Genomic DNA, 21,326 nt, shown 5'->3' on the forward strand with positions numbered 1-21,326 from the left:
ACATCATATGAACTTAGTCAAAATCTCAAATTACATCAAAAAATGCTAAAACCACGAATCATTCTCCAAATCAAGCCTAACGAAACTAAGAACTTTCAACTTCTACATTCAACGCCGAAACCTATCAAATCAAATCTGATTGACCTCAAATTTTGTACACAAGTCATAAATACATAACATGCCTATTTAAATTTTCAGAATCGGATTCCGGCCCCAATATCAATAAAGTTAACTCTGCGGTCAAACTTTGAAAATTGTTTTAGCCTTTAGATTTCTAGTTTTCGTTAAATGGTAATAATTTGAGCTAGGGACCTCCGAATTCAATTCCAGACATACGACCAAGTCCCAAATCACGATACAGACCTACCGGAGCTGTCAAAATACTGATCCGAGTCTGTTTGCTAAAACTATTGACCAAAGTCAACTCAGTTGAGTTTTAAAGTTCTATTTCACATTTTAATCCATTTTTCACATAAAAACTTTCCGGAAAATTATACGGACTGCGCACGCAAGTAGAGAAATGATAAATAGTACTTTTCAAGGTCTTAGAATACAAAAATAAATGTTTAAATTAAATATGACATTTTGGGTCATCACATCGATGATGCCAAAAGGGGGAAGAAAGGTTGTACTTCTTACTTTGGACTGTGATGTTTATAACCTAATGAACCTGGTCCTTGATGATTTGTGAATTTAAAGAGGAAAGTGTTCTAACATTGTATTGGTATTGAGCTGAGTTGAAACAAGGCTTATGCTTATGAAAAGCACAGAATTTGTCATCATCAAAAATGGGTAATTTGTTGGCCCAAGTAAAGTTTGTTTTGATGATTGGCAAAGAAACTCAAGTATGAACCAGGTCCATACATAGTGTACACAAATACGGACAGAATTCGGGCACAAGACATGCACGTGAAGGAGATAATCTTAAGTGGTTATATCCGATATCTCCTGAACAAAAATGTTACATAATTGATAAGAAAAATGACTCCTTACTCGAGAGAACTCTATCCTAGATAAGGGAGGAGTTAGAAGTTGAAGATAACTAGAACTCTTCCACCAAGGAAGAGTATAGAATTAGAACTCTAGTTATTTCCTGTTCTACTAACTCTATAAATTGCAGGATGTTCTCATTTTACAGGTACGCAAAAACACTGAAGTTAAACGTGAGTTGAGAGCAAAATAGCAGGGCATTTTGCAAGCAATTCTTGTGTGATTCAAGTATGCGAACTTGAAGCTACATGAACCAGATAGAAGAACAAGTTCCAAGTGTCTGTCTTTTACTCTAGTTTCATTGTAGTAGGTGTTTCAAATTGTACCTTTCAGCTTTATCTAGAAGCAATTGTACTAGGTACTCTGAGTATTGTATTCAAGTTAGAGTTAGCTTGAAGTTATCGCAACAGCTAGAGGCTGGTTGCCACAAAGGATTAGAGATAATCCGTAGGTTTACAAAGAGTTTTGTAAATATTTTTTTTGGCTCAGTGATTTAGTGAAGTGTTGGAAAAAATCCTACTTGGTAGTAGGTCGTGGTTTTTTCATATTTTGAGCCAGGTGTTTTCCGCGTAAAATACTCGTATTCGTTACTTTCCACATTTATTATTCCACAACAGTAGTATAAGGAACACATAGAAGAACCAGGTCCTTTTATAATCTGTGCACGGAAAATATTGGACACCACACAAATTACCCCCCTCTTGTGTGGTATTTAAGTATAAAATATCAGTATGAAACATATTTTAGCTAGAAATAGAAAAACCTATTCCTATATTAATTCGGTCTACAAATCCTATTTAGACATGAATTAAATAAACTGTAATGACCCAACCAGTCATTTTGACTTTTAGAACTCCGTTCCCTAAAATAAAACTTCTCGTATGTGCTTTTAATAATTTATGACTTGAGGGGATGGTTGGTTCGGGATTTGGAAGTGTTTGGGTTGAAATCGGAACACTTGGTTCCTTAAGTTGGCTTTAAAAGGCCAAGTTTGACTTCGGTCAACATTTTGAGAAAACGACATTGGAATAGAATTTTGACGATTCCAACAACTCCGTATGGTGATTTTGGACTTAGGAGTGTGTTCGAAATTTTATTTGAAAGTCTATAGTTAAATTAGGCTTGAGATGGCTAAAATAGGAATTTAAGTTTGGAAGTTTGACTGGGGAGTTGACTTTTTGATATCGGATTCGGAATCCAGTTCTAAAAACTTTCATAGCTCCGTTATATCATTTATGACTTGTGTGCAAAATTTGAGGTCAATCGGACTTGATTTGATAGGTTTCGATACCTAATGTAGAAGTTGGAAATCTTAAGTTTCATTAAGCTTGAATTGGAGGATGATTCATAGTTTATCCGTTGTTTTATATGACTTGAGGTTTCAAATAAGTTCGTATGATGTTTTAGGACTTGTTGGTATATTTGGTTGAGGTCCCGAGGGCCTCGGGTGAGTTTCGGATGGTTAACGGATCAAAAATTAGACTTAAAAAGTTGTTGCAATTTTTCTCTTCTGCTGGATATTCTGGACTGTGATCGAGCCCAAGATCGAGCCCAGGGTCGAAGCCAGAGACGAGGCTCAGTCTCGATGCCATGATAGAGGCCCTGATCGAAGGCCCAGGCTCGATGCCATGATCGAGGCCATGATCGAAGTCCCAGCCTCGATGCCATGATCGAGGCCATGATCGAAGGCCCAGGCTTGATGCCAGGATAGAGGTCTAGGCTCGAGCCTGTGATCGAAGCCACGATCGAGGCCTAGTCTCGAGGGCCATGATCGAAGCCATGATCGAGGCCCAGTTCCGAAGGCTGCCTAGGTAGATTTATAAAAGAGGGCATTCGTCCCATTCGGCATTTTAAACAAATTGGAGCTTGAGCAGAGGCGATTTTGGATAGATTTTCAAGGAAAGACATTGAGGTAAGTGAATCTAACTCGGATTTAGTCTATATACACAAATATATCATTGTTTTCACCATTTAATTAGTGTTTTGACATTGAAATTTGGAAAATTTTAGAAATCTCATATAAACGAATTTTTGAGATTTCGGTATTGATTCGGAGTCGAATTTTAGCGAAACTGGTATGGTTGGACTCGTAATTGAATGGGTTGTCGGATTTCATAATTTTTGCCGGATTCCGAAATGTGGGCCCCATAGACGATTTTTTTATTACTTTTGGGATTTTTATTGAAAATGTAGTATTTTCTTATAGAATTGATTCCTATAAATTTTAGTGATTGTATCAAATTATTTTTGGTTAGATTCGAGTCAATCAAAGTTGAATAATCGAGAAAAAGGCCTACTAGTAGATTAAATCGGAGCAAGATGAGGTAAGTCTCTTGTCTAATCTTGTGAGGGAAAAATTACGCCATGGGTAATTAAAGTAATAATTGTTGCTAATTGTGGGTGCTACGCACGCACTAGGTGACGATAGTCCGCGCGCAGCTACTATTAATGCTAAAGTCCGGGTAGTTTAGGACTCAAAGCATAAATTACTTGTGTAAATTATATTCTTTGTTTAATTAATATTATTTGATATATATATATATATATATATATATATATATATATATATATATATATATATATATATATATATAGTGAATTGTTAGATAAAAATATTAAAGGATGGAAATCTCACATTCCTGATTTTCTGTTTAAATTAATTAATTGTTAAGAGAAATTGTTCTTCCTCCTAAATTTATCTTATAATAAATATACTCTCTTTTCGGAGGTACATAAGAAAATGTTCTCCTTTCTTGTGGAGCGGGCTGAACGCCTCGGCAGGATAGATGCATCTATGGATCATGCCGCACGTCCCTCGGCAGTGTACACGACACTCTGGATCGAGCCGTACGACCTTGACAGTAATCGTGCCTAATAATAATAATTACACGATTCTTTGATGGTTTATTGCAGGTTGTGAAGCTAATTGATAAATTAAAAATCTTTGAAATTTAAAGAATTATTATCCCTGCTTGTTAAGGAATTATTGTTATTTCTGTAAATGAGACTAATTGATAAATTAAAAATTTATTGGAATTGAAGGAATTTAATTAATATATTGAGAATTGTTGCATTTGAAGGAATTTAATTATTTCGGCCGGTTAAATAAATTATTGTTAATTCTGTGAATCATGCTGATTTAGATATTCTAGTTTTATTTCAAATATCATTATTGACCCATAGTGAGTGTCAAAGTCGGTCATCTCGTCTCTACCACTTCGAGATTAGGCTTGATACTTACTGGGTACACGTTATTTACATACTCATACTACACTTGTTGTACTTTTTGTGCAGGACCTGAGGCAAGTACTAGTGGAGGATCTATCATCTTACACCCACGCTATCCAGGAGCGTAGTGGTGAGCTGCCTTTCTAAGCCGTTCTCTAGCTACCAGTGTCTCTTCTTGTATTTACATTATGTCTATTTTATTTCAGATAATATTTAGAGTTTTGTATAATCTAATATATGCCCATACACTTGTGACACCAGGTATTGGCACACACTTTGGTAGAATTTAGAATTTATATTATTTTCTTGGATTTAAGTTAATCGGTATCTTTTCTAATTTCTTTAATATTGCTAGTAAAATAATAAAATTTCTCAGAAAATTATTTTGAAGATAATTGATATATGTTTAATTAATTTGTTGGCTTGCCTGGCTGTAGTGTTGGGCGTCATCACGACCTATAGGTTAAACTGAGTCATGACATAAACTAAATTCTAAACAATTAAGGTTTCCTACTATAACTTTGAACTAGTGTATGGAATATGTTTTAGTTTAGCTTTTGTAAAACTAGGTTTAGAACAATGCTTTAAAGATATTTTGGGGAGAGAAATTGTATGTGGTTATCTTTAATTTGAAAAATATACCTTTTGGCAAACATGTAACTTAGTGTAGTTTTTTTTTTTTGATTGTTTTGGTTATCAAAAGATATATATTTTGATATGTTTACACAAAACAAACTGCGTTCTAAAACTACACATTTTTGTTTTTCAGATTTGAATCTTAGATTTTCGATATGATTATGTAATCCCCACGAAGATTTGAAAGTAAACATTCAAAGGGAATTTGAACCAAATTAAAATAACATATATTGAACTAATATTTCTCTAGAATCTATATGTTTCTAGTTTCTAATTGCATTCTCAAAATGCTCTAATTAATGGGAAGAAAGTGCCAAAACCAATCTTAATTAAACGCCAGCCGATTAGGTTAGTGCGCTCTCTCTCTCTCTCTCTCAACCTTATAATATAATGCTTGATTTTTATAAGTTAGTCTAAATCTGTGTTAGCTTTCATTCATTTAATAAGTGTTATTTTTGCCTTGCCGATTTATTTATCGGTAGTTATACTTGCGGTCAACTGACCGTCCTTCGCCGAAAAATTATACTATGTATAAAGTTAAATATTACTTGTTATTGATTAAAAATAGACTTTGAACACCCTTGCATAGTCCACTGGCAAAGGGTGTTCAAATTTGAACACCCTTATTGAATAATTTTGAACATCCTTATTGAATTTCTTGGTTTCGCCACTGCTTGCTGTTCGGATATATTTGTGTTTGAGTTTGTTTCTCTTCTCTTGGTTCAGATAGATTAGGGAAGTTTGACTTGATTATTATTTCACTGCTATCTTATCGTGTATATTATTTGTGCGTATTTTTTCCCAACAGAATGAGGCTCGAAAGCCTTTCATTTATTCAAATTCATAGCTTACATTATATATAACAAGTAAAAAAAGCCCATGATCTTGCCTCCTACGTACAATACTACACACATAAGAATTGAATAAACACTGCAACTCGTATTATTTCTTTTTTATTTTAACAACTCGTGTACTACTACAAACAAAGTGGAAAGTAACATAACGATCATCTAAAGTTTTCCTTTATTCAATCAATCTCATATTATTACACAAACGATATAATATTGGATAATAGATCGAAAGAAGATGATCGTTCGATATTATTTACCCTTTTATTACTAACAACAAATGGCTTGACAGATATTACTACTATCGTTATTGTTATTGTTATCGTCATTATTGTTGCCGTCATTACCATTTTTACTTGGGCAAGGGCAAGCTACACACATGAAATCGAAAAACATTCCAACTTTTCCGCCTATCTTTTGGAGTGTTGGCTCATTCATCCCATTTGTTTTTTTTTATCGTCATTTGCTGCACCAAAAATCATGTATAGTACTCTATTAGATAATGGAAAATAAAATATGTACAAAAATTAAATTTAGAAAATACAAAATACAAGCGGCCTTTTTCTTCTCTATTTAAACAAGAGGAAAGTTAGAATAAAAATTGGCCATCTACGATAGAGAATATCTTAGTTTTACCCTTCGTTATATTTTGAGGTTATTCATACCCTTGTCGCTAGTAAATTATCTCATATTTGCTCTTCACTTTTAAAGAGATCTAGTATAGACTATGTGAGTTCCACATGTCAAGATACTTCAAGAAAAAAGGTCTATATTTACCCATATACTATTTACGGTAGTTTAAAATTACCATATATTAGTACTTCAGGTTAAAGCTCTGTTAGAATCAAGGGTAACTACGAGACAATTTACTAACGTCCAAAGAAGGATATTGTCTTTTCGGCTACGAGTTCAACTGAACCCATAACTTTCGACATAGAGTAGGAATCTATATATAAAAGCCTACTAAAATCTTAACAAGTACTAGATTTGAACCCATAATTTTAACAGTCCAATGAGTTCAATGCCAACAATTAAAAGTTAAAACCATTAAATTTAAATCATGAATCCGCCTATACTAACGACAAGGATATAATAAAATGATCCTGAAGTATAATGGAGGGTAAAATTATGAAATTTCGTATGGTAAATAACTTTTTTCATCCTTTTCGCTAAATAATAGACAATTTAATTTGTCATCTCAAAGTTGTAATTAGTAGTTAATAAAACTACAGTTAAAAAAAGTAATAAGAAAACTTACGTTCAAGCAATGGCATTGAAGAATCAACCATATCCTTAGCAATAACTTCTGATGATATTATCAGAAGAACCAGAGAAAGAATAAGAACATTTGCCTTAAGTGCCATTTGGACGAATTAACTTATAAAATTTTGTTAATATTTAATTTGTGAATGATCAAACAATATGTATTTCTCTCCTATTTATAGATACTTTAAAAAGATTTGGCTTACCAAACTTTAAAAAAAAAGAGTGAAACTCCACACGATAAATTTCCCCAAACTTAGCTGCCAACTCTTTAAATTTGTTAATCTTTGTTTCTGCACTTTGAATAATACTATATCATCTCTGGTACTTTGTATACTGTGCTATTTTCTATGTGTAAATTACTTAATTTACATTAAATGGCTAAAACTTGTATTTGTAGACACAAATTCTATCGGATTAAGTCCAGATAATATTTGAGCAATATTGAATAATTATTACCCCCGCACATCTCCAAATGAGAGCAATCGTCTTTACCTCTAGAAAAGATGCGATGTAATTTCCTGGTTCGATTATATTGCTCGATGTAATTGAGTCTTAAAGGGTAATTGCATAAGTAATCTCTTTTCTTATGAGAACTACGAATCATCCTCACGAATAAGCTCTACTCTACCTTAAGGAGATGTGGAGGCAATAAATTCCGTGCAGCTTTAACTAACTCTACTCCTTCATACGCCTATCCTTTAGTTTAATGTGTCAGGTCCTTCGGCATTCCATTAGCTTTCGCTTTAGTTTGCATTCAAAGTCTTGGAATGCGAGCTTATGTGCTTTCAGGTATAGGCACCATTCGTCTAACTTTCTTGACGTCCTAGGATTCTCCCCTAGTATTCCACTCTCTCCCCCTCTCGGCCTAGCTTTCATTCCTGTCTCATTTGATATAGCTCCTAAGGCAGGGAATCTTTTCGAAGTCGTCTAAGTCTTGTAAGGCTCCTATATCTATATATAGCGAGGTCATGGTATGGAGGGAGGATTTCTATGTGCATACATCGTGGTTGGGGCATTCCTCCTCCTTTTAAAAGAAGACTAGAAGACGGAAGAAGAAGGATTTTCCAAAGAAGATGGGATCAGAACTTAATAAATTTAAAAGTTTCTATTCTATATCCGTTGCAACTAGTATTTGGGTCTTAAGTCGAAAATTGTGGTCAAATGAATATTATGGATCAATATAATTAGGTGTTAATTCTTTAAATCTAGTTACTCCAATTTATAGTAAATTCAACTATATTTTGACTAGACCATCAATAGTAGGCCAATGTTTCTATTGTCAAAATATGAAAGCTCGTCGAAGATAACTCTAATGATAATATTATATTTCCATAAGGTATTTTGATGGTTTTCAATTGATTCCCAACACATATCGAGAGTTGATATTTGATTTGTGTTGGTGAGAGATAACAAGTATTTTATAAAATTAATCGAGGTGCACACAATCTGGCAGTAACACCACTAATCAAAGATCGCGAACAACAATCGAGTTCATCCAATCTTTAATTAGTTTTAACCGGCTCGATCCGACTCCCAACTCCTCAAGACCTCAACAAAAGTCTGGATCGACGACATCAAAAAATTGCAAAAATATAATATTTTTGAGGTGGTCTTTAACTTTTGGTCCCTGCTTATCTGTGCAGAACTTCAAGATCAAAAGTTAAAAGTATTGATTCGGGAGAAAAGTGAGAGAATCAACACTTGCTAATCTTAAAACTTTACCATGGGGAAAACGGAGATACAAATTCAAGACTACCTATTTTGAAGGTTATTTGTGTACTTCACCTGCGAAACTCGATTCAAACTTCAAATGAATAGTAGGTCAGTCTTGGTCTAGATGGACACTTGTTTAATCTAATCAAAATATAGAAAAATTTGCATCGTATAACCTTTTCTGATATCACTCTTTACAAATTACCCTCAATCTTATACCTTTATAGATTGTGGGTAATTGTTTTAGAAGATATTGTGTTGCCTTTTAGGGTTATCAATAATTTGTAAAAGTTTGCTAATTTTAAGAATAAATTTGACCGAACGAGTATAAATAAATTTTGCGGGATAATATAAAGGACGTTAAGTAGGGAGTAAATTTAACCTTTTTCCATTGAATAAATATTTAAATGCGGCCAACTTTAGACGAACTAACGGAGACAAAATTTAAATTATGGCCTCATAAAAGGCCATTTGTGCAAATGCTCCATTTTCACGCTCACACACAAAAACATAACTTTTCTACAATTCTCAAAGTTTTCTCTATTTTATGTACTTCTATTTGCTGAAGGTTTGTAAATTTGGGAATTTGACTCAAAAGTTTCGGACTTATTGCATAAGAAGCATAATTGGCACAGAATTAATCAACGGCTGGAGGGAGGAGGTAGCATCTCTACACTTAATCCTTTTGTTACTCTTAATTTCCTCTACTTATTGTGCTAAATAGAGCTGTATTAGTTTTGGTGGTTGAGTTTATGTTTTTTGAAATGGTCAGTTGACTTGGATTAAAGATTTCGGCCTTTTTTCTTTTGGGTAATTTCGTCGTGATTTTTGGCGTTTAATGTTTAGTTTATCTGAAATGGTCACTTGAGTTGGATATAAAGTTTTCAACTTTATTTGTTTTTCTTTTGTAATTTCTTGGTCATTTTTGGTGTTTAATGTTAAGTTTGTCTGAAATGGTCACTTGAGTTGGATAAAAGTTTTCATCTTTATTTGTTTTTTTTTTCTTGGTGATTTATTGGTGCTTAATGTTAAGTTTATCTGAAATGGTCACTTGATTTGAATGAAAGTTTTCAACTTTATTTGTTTTTTTTGTAATTTTTGGCATCTTGGCAAGGATTTTTTGTCTATATTTTGAGATTGTGGTTTGAAGTAGTGTCTCCTTAGGATATTTGAATTGAATGAGCTAATATGCTTATAAAACCAAAGCATGATTTTAGGAAAGAAACCTGTATAAAATTGGACTAAAGTCATGAGTGTCAATTGTGAAGAGTAACAGGGTCGAGATTAGAGAATGCTTATCGTTGATGGTATTCTGTGTATCTCTTTTCTTAGGAATGGCGAATGCTTGGAAACACGTAAGCTAACAGCTCTCCATATAAGTTGGATCATTCTCCATGTTAATGCACCGACTGGTTATTTTAATTAATATCAGATTGGCAAGTGTTGTCGGTCCTCTAAGGTACTATTCGATTTATCTTGATATGACTTGATCAAAAAGCTTTCGTCAACTATTCGTTGATTCAGACAATGTAATTTGGTGAACAGAATGAAAGTTACATTGCTTAACTAAATGGTTAGTTTCGGTGTAAAAAGATATGGCTTTCAAAGAATTTTGTTCAGATTATTAACTGTAAGTTCTGCCTACTCTCTAGTATGTAAATCTTCAAGTGCCCAAGTAACATAACACTTGAAACACAGAATAGGGAATTTTTATGGTGTAAAATGCCATGCAGTCGTAATAAGATCCTAAGCAATTTGTGAGGTGACAATGTTTGTAATTTTATTATTAAGTGTGAGAATTATGACAGGCTCAAAAAAACATGTTTCCTCATTTTCTGGAAAAAGGATAACGCTAAACCTCATTACTTGCCTTCTTAGGTGCAGAAAAGACGAATGAGAGACACAACTGAGGCAAATGCCTATTTTTGAAGCGTAGAGCTGGTGTATGCACTCTTCACTTGCCTCATTGTATAACTATTGCATCATTCTTGTATGAGTAGCTAACGAAACAGGGTTGAAGATGTGGAGCTTAATAATAAAATATTTTTCATGATTGTTTTATGATGCTTGTTTAGCAAAAATACGCTTGTTTGTGTCTTGTACATCAATTTCAGATCATTTGGTCTAATTTTCAACCATGTGATTACAATTTCTAACCATTTGAACCAAGTCCGTTCTAACTGGCCCTTAAGGCAATTCACTGTGCCTGAGAACTTGGTTATTATATCTCTGAGATAATCAGAAATACCTCTGGTAACTGAATTTTTTTGCCTCCGGAGATAACCATTTAGCATTAAAAAGTAGGAGTGAAAATTTTGCTGAATTTCCATGGACACTCATTTTTCAAACATTGTAGGACTCGACCCTCGATATGGCTGCATTCTATACTCTTTTCCCTAGTTAATGCAGCTGGAATTCCAAATAATTGAGTTAGTTTACCTCAAGCGGATTTGAACCAATTTGCTACTCAGGAATGCTTTCAATGTTTGCCAGAATCTTTCTTCAAAGGACTTCATATTCAGCTATATTAACCAACAGCACCAGCACTTTTAGGTGTCTTAAAACTATAACACCTTCCGTCGACCCGGATAGCAATCCTTTCGGGGGCAAAGGTAGTTGCAGCAGAAGTGTACCTAATGATGACTACTTTGCGACAATTCATCATATATCTAACATTGTTCGGCGAGATATTTACATGGAGCGGACCCTCAACAAGATGCATATTTCTAGTATTGTTAACTCAGAACTGGTTTACCGTATCCTTCGAAGTTGTTGCCAACATGGTATTGAATCATTTCGCTTCTTTAATTGGGCTCGGACTCAACACCCTCAGTATGACCCAACGACCGTCGAGTTTGAAGAGCTTCTTAAAACCCTTGCCCGAACTGCCCACTGGGAGACAATGTGGAAAGTAGTCCAGCAGATGAAAGCCCAGAATATCCCTATCTCACCCTCCATCGTTTCATTTATTATTGAACACTATGGTAAGCGTGGTCTCATTGATCAGGCTGTCGAGCTCTTCAACCGGCTCAAGAACTTCAATTGTCCTCATACCACCGAAGTATACAATGCTTTGCTTTTTGCTCTTTGCGAGGTCAAGAATTTCCAAGGGGCCTATGCATTGATTCGGAGGATGATACGAAAAGATACTGTTCCGGATAAGAAGACATATTCCATTCTTGTAAATGGCTGGTGTTCGGCAGGGAAGATGAGAGAGGCACAAGAGTTTTTGGAGGAAATGAGTCGAAAGGGATTCAATCCTCCGGTACGCGGGAGGGACCTTCTAATTGATGGGTTGCTTAATGCTGGCTATCTTGAATCAGCTAAAGGGCTGGTGAGGAAAATGACAAAGGAGGGGTTCGTTCCAGATGTTGGAACTTTCAATTCGTTGGCAGAAGCTATATGTAAAACCGGGGAGATTGATTTTTGCATTGACCTTTTCAATGATGTTTGTAGATTGGGGATTTGTCCTGATATTGAGACTTATAAGATTGTGATAACTGCAGCATCAAAAGTAGGGAGGATAGATGAGGCATTTCAGATTCTTCATCGGTCAATTGAAGATGGACAACGGCCATTTCCTAGTTTATATGCTCCAATTCTAAAAGCTTTCTTCCGCAGAGGACAGTTTGATGATGCATTTAGCTTTTTCAGTGAGATGAAGCTGAAGGGGCATCCACCGAATCGCCCACTTTATACTATGTTGATAAAGATGTGCACTCGTGGAGGTAGATTTGTAGAGGCTGCTAACTATTTAGTAGAAATGACCGAGTTAAATCTGTTGCCTATGTCACGAAGCTTTGACATGGTCACAGATGGATTGAAGAATTGTGGGAAGCATGATCTAGCCAAAAGGATCGAGCAGTTGGAGATATCCATTAAAGGCATCTGAATCAATGTGTGGCTCTAGCTAAAGTGTTCTCTGTATCACTGCACTTGAGGAAGATTACATTCTTAAAGTTGAAAAGGTTCTATTTCTGTAGATCTATTTTTTCTTTACTTGCTTTCTCTAAATCAGGACATTCATAACTTATAATATCTGGAAACTTTGTTTGCATACATAGACAACCTTTTCACTTGTTTAAAGTTGTTTTATCTTCATTAGCATGCACATTCTTGTCATTCATTTGTATATGCCAACACTCGAAACTGATATTTCCGTGCAAGTTTCTCCCTTTCTCTTTCTCGCCTGGATTGAACTTGTTATTAGGGATTCCAAATTATCTTTGTCGACATTAGAATTGCATAGATATTATTGCAGAAAATGGATCTAACGGTTTGCTTTCTCTCTTGTATTCAGGTGTACAGTTGAGGTGCCACATTGTTCAACCAACCTCAGCTCATTTGTGGCGTTTTGCCTTGTAGAGCACCTATTTGAACGTCTCTAGCCACGATTTTGAGTAATTTGGAACGAAATCACGAAAGAGCCTTTAACGGTGTGAAGATCATTACAAAGGCAATAGTTTGTTTTCTGTTGGTTCCAACTTATAAAAGGCAATTGTAAACTACTGGTGAAAAATCACCAGAAATGCTTTTGTTGATAGTCCTTAAATTATTCAAGCTACATTAAGCTTGTGAGGGGTTGTCTTTAGATGCTGAGTTTTCTGTGGGAATAACTTGATTCTTTCTCTGAGTGAGTTGTTCTTGTATCCTTTTAGCAACACTAGCTTCTAATGTATCATTCAGAAGCGGATCCAGGATTTGAATTTTATAGGTTCAGACTCAGAATTTCTACCACATTGCATCTAATTTACTGGATTCGAAACCTTTTATTTGTACTTATTTAGTGATTTTTTAAACACATATACATGGTATAAGTCTGTGTTCAGAAGAACCCATAGCCGCGATAGATCACACGGGCCTTTTGTTATCGGAAGTTTCCATCGATTTTCTACAGCTGTGGCAGTAAAAATATGCCATTTTTTGGTAGTGAATGATGAACAAAAAAACTGTGACTAGGTAAAATTACCAGTTCACTTCACATATCTGTTTATGATATCTTTCAAACGTATTAGTTGATTTTTCTAAGATTTGTTTTCGTAGTTTATCAATCAAAATTAAGATTTACATGTAAGTTATTGTGTCTCACTGTTGTCTCTACTTAATTTATCGTCTTTTCTCTTTTCTCTTAATTTATCTGTGAAATTACCCCGTTATTTAAATAATTATTTGTGGAATTTCAAGATTTTGGTATGGGAGTTTAGAGAAGCAAAGGCAGAGGCAACCTGTGTGCAAGTACGGAACTGATATTCTTCACTAAGTGGAGACTCATGCCACCATTATTTTTAGGAATTTGTTATAAAATTCACCTCTATCTTATTAGCTATTTTTCGTACTATATAAAATATGTTTATAAAGTTTTCACTGTTACTTGTGTAAGTAATATTTAATTGTTATTAATAAAATTAATTTTTTGTTTTGTTCATTTATTCCAATAAAAAATAATACTATTTATTTTTTCACTAGGTAAGTTTGTTACATAAATTTAAAAAGATTACATATAAGATGATTTTAAAGAAGTAAAAGAAAGATAAAGGTTGATAATGTAAGGTACTTGACATATTAGGGGGAGAACGTCTATTATTTAAAGTTGAGAGGGGAGTTTGCTTTTTAAAGTAAACTTATGAGTGTAAAACATAATAATAGTCAAAAACAAATGCAAGCAAACAAACTCGGTTAATGGGATCTATAAAATGCACTCTACGATTGCGATTTGTAGTTTCGATTTGTAACACAAGTTCCCCTTTGTTTCGGCTAACAGTTTCCTCCTCGACGATCCGAGTACAAACTCCACCATTTTTGACGGCGAATGAAGTAATGTCAGCTCAAATATAACCCATGTTCAACCTCCAATTACTTCACAGCTTCAAAGCCCTAGTCGCCATTCCCCTCTAAATCTTTCTGATTGTAGGTAATTCTATAAACAATCCACTGATACTATGTCGTTATGAGCACGAACATTTCCATCCTTTTAAAAAATATATATATATATATTGCTCAATTTCAGTTGAAAGTTTCCATTTTTTAAATTCTTTTCAAAATCCCAGCTCCCTTATGTTGATTATGATTTTTTGGTGTTAACAGTTGTTTTGAGTTTGCATTTTGGTTCTTATTTTGTAGTTTTGAATTTTTACTTTGAATTTCAGTTGGAAGAAGTGATGGTTTCCCATTTCACGTCTCGTCTTCTTTCTTGTTCCTCTTTAGTTTGAAATTTCCAGGGAAGAAAAGAACCTCAAAAAGTCTCTCCAGCTTACAAAAATGTCTCAATTTTGGAAACCGGGAACTGAACGTCCCCGCCTTGTAGATGATGAAGAGGGTGGTGTTCTTCTCTATCCTACTTCTTCCTCTTCTTCCTCTGGGTAACTTTTACTGCTTTCTTTGTTATGCCTATGCATTTATTAGAGGTGTCAAATGGGCGGGTTGGGCCGATTTTGGGCGGGTCAAAACGGGTTGAGTCACTAATTGGGCGGATCCAATGACCCACCCAAAAGTTACTCGGTGTAAGATAGGTTGGGTCAAGATGGGCTAAAATTTGGATCATAGCCCAACCTGCCCAACTGTTATCGAGCTTTACTTAATGAGGAATTTTCAGAAACCACTATTATTTAGTGGCTATTAACTTTATATAGCTACCATATACATAATTAATTCCTATAACTACTATTCAGTTGTTACGGTAGTGTATTCACATGTATTTGCGCTGCTTTATTCATGAATACAGCAGCAAAAAGCGCCTAAAATCAGGGCAATCCAGCTGTACGCACATGTATTCAGATGTATTCGCGCCATGTATTCTTGAATACAATAGTAAAAAGCGCCTAAAATCAGAGCAGTCCAGCTGTACGCGCATGTATTCACATGTATTCGCGCTACTGTATTCACCAGCAGTAAAATGCGCCCAAAATCATGGCAGTCCAGCTGTACGCGCATGTATTCACATGTATTCGCGCTATGTATTCATGAATACAGCAGCAAAAAATACCTAAAATCAGGGCAGTCCAGCTGTACGCGCATGTATTCACATGTATTCGCGCCATGTATTCATGAATACATTAACGACAATTCCTTAAAAATAGGTATGTCCAGCCGTCTAAGAGAGAGGAAAAACATAAATAGCGTATTTCATGACTCAATGGTAGTATATACTATAAAATACTTATTTTGCTATAAAATATAAAAGGTAACTATAGAAAATAATATTTTAAAATAATTTTGGTTTATAATAAATAGGGTGTATACCTTTGCTACAAGAGGTAAAATTTCCTTACTTAATATGTGTTATTTTTTTTTATGAATTGTATAATTACTAAATAAGATTTTTTTTTCTTTTGTTATGGTCATATATAACATATCAAACAAAAAAAAATTATTTCTAAGATATTTTGGTAAAGTACTCATGGATCAATTTGGGCTAAAAATCAGCCCAACTTTAAATGGGTTGAGATGGGTTGGGTCAAGATGAGCTGAGATCAATAAATGGGTGGGTCCATGACCAGCCCAACCTTGGACGGGTTGGGCGGGTCATTTGGGCTGGGGCCAAGATTGACAGCCCTAGTATTTATGTTAACACCTCAATTTCTATGTTGTGTTATTTATATATGTTAGTTTATAGATATGTATAGTGTAGTCTTGTCCCACATTGGAAGAGGAGTAATATCTCCTTGTAGTGTATAGCTATAAATAGGGACCTCTTGTATTGTATTTATCATCTAATATCAATAATATATTTTCTCCCGTGCTTTCTCACATGGTATCAGAGCATTAGTGAGAAAAGATCGCTGTGCGTCATTCCAGCGTTAACCGGGAAGAAAGAACTTAGTCATCGTGTAATTTTTCCGGTGACCTAAGGCTTGTCTAAGTGAAAGTCACTTTCTGTCGGTGTTGTGCTAAAACCAACACCACCATCAGGTAGATCACCCTCCGACTACCAACCCCTTGAAATTTTATCCGACAGAAAAGCCGCCACGCTCCTCGACGCGCCGGAAATAACTTTTCCGGCAAGGGTTCCGGCCACTTTCCGGCCATTTTTTCGCGAAGCTTCTTCAGGACAGTGTGTTCTCCTCAAAATTCCGAGCCTACCCATCTAATTCAAATCAAATTCCGGCCATTTTTATATTTTTCCGGCGTGAACAGTGACTTTTCTGGCCATTTTTTTGAAAATATTTCTTCAGGACAGCTTGCTCACAAAGGAATTCCGAGTCTATCCATCCTGGTTACAACAAATTCCGACAACTTTGGAATTTTCCGGCGAGCTACAGTGTTTCCGGCGTGAACAGTGTTCCGGCGCAGAACAGTGTTCTGTTTTCCTGCTGTAAACAGTGTTTTTCAAGCTATTTCTTCAGCTACTACTACAAATTGTAGCGACATGGGGACCGATGCTTTGAATAGTCGGATGGTTTCTTTAGCAGAGTATATTGAGTTCCTTCAGTATAAAGCATGTAAGCAGACATCGTTTGAGATAGCTTCTGTTGTTCAAACAGGTAATAGCGTGACTTGTTTCTCCCAATCTTCATCCTCTGAGTTTTGGGTCATTGATTCAGGTGCATCAGATCATATTTCTGGTAACAAATCTCTTTTCACTACTATTTCGTATTCTCAATCTATTCCAAAAGTCACAATGGCCAATGGGTCTCAAACCATGGCAACTGTAATAGGTCAAGCAAGCCCACTTCCTTCCTTACCTTTAGATTCAGTCCTTTATGTTTCCAATAGTCCTTTTAATCTCATAGCTGTTAGTCGCTTAGCCAAATCACTTAAATGCGCTGTTTTATTTCTTGATAACCATGTTTTTATACAGGAACGCAGTACGGGGCGGATCATTGATACCGGGCGTGAATCAAACAGACTTTATTACCTTATCCTTGCTAAATCACATGGACTCACATCTTGTCTTCCTTCTACAACTTGTCCTGTTACTGATTCACCAGATTTATTACATAAACGGTTGGGACATCCCAGTTTGTCAAAACTTCAGAAAATGGTATCTGGTTTATCTCACTTGTCAGCTCTAGAGTGTGAGTCATGTCAGCTTGGTAAGCATACCCGCTCCCATTTTCCTCGACGTCTTGATAATAGAGCAGAGTCACCTTTTACTTTAGTCCATTCAGATATTTGGGGTCCTAGTCGGGTCAGTTCCACCTTAGGATTCCGCTACTTTGTTAGTTTCATTGATGATTATTCCAGGTGCACTTGGATATTTTTGATAAAAAATCGATCTGAGCTGTTTTCTATTTTCCAGACCTTCCACGCTGAAATTCAAAATCAATTTGGGGTTTCTATTCGCACATTTCGTAGTGATAATGCCCGAGAGTATTTGTCTTCCCCATTTCAGCAGTTTATGAAATCTCATGGGATTATTCATCAAACATCTTGTCCGTACACATCTCAACAAAATGGGGTAGCTGAAAGAAAAAATAGACATCTTATTGAAACTGCTCGTACCCTACTCACACAATCTCATGCTCCGTTGCGTTTTTGGGGGATGCCGTTCTTACATCTTGCTATCTTATTAATCGTATGCCATCTTCAGCTATCCAGAACCAAGTTCCATTCTCTGTCTTGTTTTCCCACTTACCTTTGTTCTCTCTTCCACCCCGTATCTTTGGAAGCACTTGTTTTGTCCATAACCTTACTCCAGGAACAGATAAGTTAGCTCCTCGTGCTCTTAAGTGCGTATTTCTAGGTTTCTCGAGAACACAAAAGGGGTATCGATGCTACTCTCCTGACCTCCAGCGGTACCTTATGTCCGCTGATGTTACCTTCTTTGAAACCCAATCATACTTCACAGGTTCAGGTCATCACTTAGATATTTCTGAGGTACTACCAGTTTCATCTTTTGGAGATTCAGTCACTCCAGCTCCACCACCTATAGCTCCAGTTGTAGCTCTACCACCTATAGCTCCAGTTCCACCACCTACAATTCCGGTTGTAGCTCCACCACCTATAGTTCCAGTTCCTCCACATTATCCAGTTCAATCTTCTGCAGCTCCACCATTCTTTACTTATCATCGTCGTCCACATCCAGCATCAGGCCCAGGTGATTCACGCCCCGCATCAGATTCTGCACCTACTGCGGACTTGTCTCCTCTTAGTCAACCAATTGCACTCCGCAAAGGTGTACGATCCACACTTAATCCTAATCCCCACTATGTCGGTTTAAGTTATCATCGTCTGTCGTCACCACATTATGCTTTTATATCTTCTTTGTCCACTGTTTCTATCCCTAAGTCTACAGGTGAGGCACTATCTCATCCAGGATGGCGACATGCTATGATTGACGAGATGTCTGCTTTACATGCGAGTGACACTTGGGAGCTTGTTACTCTTCCTGCAGGTAAGTCTACTGTTGGTTGTCGTTGGGTTTATGCAGTCAAAGTCGGCCTGGATGGCCAGATTGATCGGCTTAAGGCTCGTCTTGTTGCAAAAGGATATACTCAGATTTTTGGGCTTGATTATAGTGATACTTTCTCTCCCGTGGCTAAAGTAGCATCTATTCGTCTCTTTTTGTCCATGGCTGCTGTACGTCATTGGCCTCTTTATCAGTTAGACATTAAGAATGCTTTTCTCCACGGTGATCTTGAGGAAGAAGTTTATATGGAGCAACCACCTGGTTTTGTTGCTCAGGGGAGTTTAATGGTTGTGTGTGCAGATTGCGCAGGTCACTATATGGTTTGAAACAGTCCCCTCGAGCTTGGTTTGGTAAGTTCAGCACAATTATTCAGGAGTTCGGCATGACTCGTAGTGAGGCTGATCACTCTGTGTTTTATCGGCATTCTGCTCCTAATCTGTGTATTTATCTAGTGGTTTATGTTGATGATATTGTTATTACTGGTAATGATCAGGATGGTATTACTAATCTGAAGGAACATCTCTTTCAGCACTTCCAGACTAAGGATCTGGGCAGATTGAAGTATTTTCTAGGTATTGAGGTCGCTCAGTCTAGCTCAGGTATTGTTATTTCACAGCGGAAGTATGCCTTAGACATTCTTGAGGAGACTGGAATGATGGGTTGCAGACCTATTGACTCTCCTATGGATCCGAATGCTAAGCTTCTGCCTGGACATGGGGAGCCTCTTAGAGACCCTACGAGATATAGGAGGTTGGTTGGCAAATTGAATTACCTCACAGTGACTAGACCTGACATTTCTTTTCCGGTGAGTGTTGTAAGTCAGTTTATGGATTCTCCATGTGATAGTCACTGGGATGCAGTTGTTCGCATTCTTCGGTATATAAAGTCAGCTCCAGGCAAAGGATTACTATTCGAGGATCGAGGCCACGAGCAGATTGTTGGGTACACAGATGCTGATTGGGCAGGATCACCTTTTGATAGACGTTCTACGTCTGGATATTGTGTTCTAGTAGGAGGTAATTTGGTCTCGTGGAAGAGCAAGAAACAGAATGTAGTTGCTCGATCTAGCGCCGAAGCCGAATATCGGGCCATGGCTATGGCGACGTGTGAGTTAGTTTGGGTCAAGCAGTTGCTCAAGGAGTTAAAGTTCGGAGAAATCAGCAAGATGGAACTAGTGTGTGATAACCAAGCTGCTCTTCATATTGCGTCAAATCCGGTGTTCCATGAGAGGACTAAACACATTGAGATCGACTGTCACTTTGTCAGAGAAAAAATACTTTCAGGAGATATTGTTACAAAGTTTGTAAAGTCGAATGATCAACTAGCAGATATTTTCACTAAGTCTCTTACTGGTTCTCGTATTAGTTACATGTGTAACAAGCTCGGTACATATGATGTGTATGCACCGGCTTGAGGGGGAGTGTTAGTTTATAGATATGTATAGTGTAGTCTTGTCCCACATTGGAAGAGGAGTAACATCTCCTTGTAGTGTATAGCTATAAATAGGGACCTCTTGTATTGTATTTATCATCTAATATCAATAATATATTTTCTCCCGTGCTTTCTCACAATATAATATTTGTGGAATTTCAAGATTTGGGTATGGGAGTTTAGAGAAGCAAAGGCAGAGGCTACCTGTGTACAAGTACAGAACTGATATCCTTTACTTAGTGGAGACTCATGCCACCACCATTATTGTTGGAGAAACTGGCAGTGGCAAAACCACTCAAATTCCTCAGGTTGTTTTTCTTTGTTTTCTATACATTTGATATTTTTAAATTTGGTATGATGTAAAAGGTTCTCTTTAGAAAAATATTCAATTAATCAATTGTGTCTCAACCCTGAATCTTGTTGGAGTCGAATCCTCATACCTCAGTATCCGTTATGCAGTATTCATATAATTCATCATAGTTAGACTATTTTGCATTTGACCATCAACCCTTCTCCATTATCCGGGACTGTGGTAGAGCCATGAAGTCTAATAAGGGGATTCAAAAAATGCCATCTTCGTCACTACACTAAAAGCTACACTTGTATCAAGGGGATTCAAAAACTTATATACATACAATTTTTTATTACCGTATATATATATGGTAGTTTTGGAGCAATGGCAAAGTTGTTTTCGTGTGACCTATAGGTCATGGGTTCGAGTTGTGAAAGCAGCCACTAATGCTTACATTAGAAAAGGCTGACTACGTCATACCATTTGGGGCGCGGCCCTTCCCCGGACCCTGCGTGAATGTGGGATGCTTTGTGCAACGGGCTACCCTTTTTAATTTTCTGACAAACTTCCTTGT

The 21,326-nt window shown here is 36.3% G+C and overlaps 2 protein-coding genes and 1 pseudogene across 13 annotated transcripts in view; 2 read left to right on the forward strand and 1 right to left on the reverse strand.

The window, feature by feature from the left end:
* Positions 1-21,326, forward strand: part of LOC104085624 (probable pre-mRNA-splicing factor ATP-dependent RNA helicase DEAH9) — a 200,141-nt gene that overhangs the window by 156,465 nt on the left and 22,350 nt on the right. Inside the window, exons 1-3 of one of the 6 annotated variants that reach the window (XM_070186212.1) lie at positions 14,374-14,588; positions 14,886-15,040; positions 20,624-20,768. In XM_070186212.1, coding sequence (XP_070042313.1) covers positions 14,940-15,040; positions 20,624-20,768 — 246 coding nt within the window. In that variant the 5' untranslated portion in view covers positions 14,374-14,588; positions 14,886-14,939. Of the gene's footprint in view, positions 1-14,373; positions 14,593-14,827; positions 15,041-20,623; positions 20,769-21,326 lie in introns of those variants that run through there. The other 5 variants (XM_070186210.1, XM_070186209.1, XM_070186211.1 and 2 more) reach the window with 5 other exon arrangements.
* On the reverse strand, positions 5,774-7,107 carry LOC104085626 (uncharacterized; annotated as a pseudogene).
* Positions 9,146-13,439, forward strand: LOC104085625 (pentatricopeptide repeat-containing protein At5g18390, mitochondrial). 7 transcript variants are annotated; one of them, XM_009589716.4, is made up of 5 exons: positions 9,147-9,342; positions 10,014-10,140; positions 10,560-10,624; positions 11,038-12,649; positions 12,982-13,439. In XM_009589716.4, the coding sequence occupies exon 4, from the start codon at positions 11,155-11,157 to the stop codon at positions 12,571-12,573; it is 1,419 nt and encodes a 472-aa protein (XP_009588011.1). In that variant the 5' UTR covers positions 9,147-9,342; positions 10,014-10,140; positions 10,560-10,624; positions 11,038-11,154; the 3' UTR covers positions 12,574-12,649; positions 12,982-13,439. The 7 variants fall into 7 exon arrangements, with proteins under 7 accessions (XP_033509149.1, XP_009588008.1, XP_009588011.1 ...); XM_033653259.2 differs by having other exon boundaries at positions 9,150-9,342; positions 11,175-12,649; XM_033653258.2 differs by lacking the exon at positions 10,560-10,624 and having other exon boundaries at positions 9,146-9,342; positions 11,153-12,649.

This window comes from Nicotiana tomentosiformis, chromosome 9 (genome assembly GCF_000390325.3).
Source record: "Nicotiana tomentosiformis chromosome 9, ASM39032v3, whole genome shotgun sequence".
In the NCBI taxonomy this organism is placed as follows: domain Eukaryota; kingdom Viridiplantae; phylum Streptophyta; class Magnoliopsida; order Solanales; family Solanaceae; genus Nicotiana; species Nicotiana tomentosiformis.

Coding starts and splice junctions, on each gene's coding strand:
- LOC104085625 (XM_009589713.4), top strand. CDS start 10,076: ATGTTAATGCACCGACTGGTTATTTTAATTAATATCAGATTGGCAAGT. Junction 10,141..11,174: donor AGTGTTGTCGGTCCTCTAAG/GTACTATTCGAT, acceptor AATGTTTGCCAG/AATCTTTCTTCAAAGGACTT.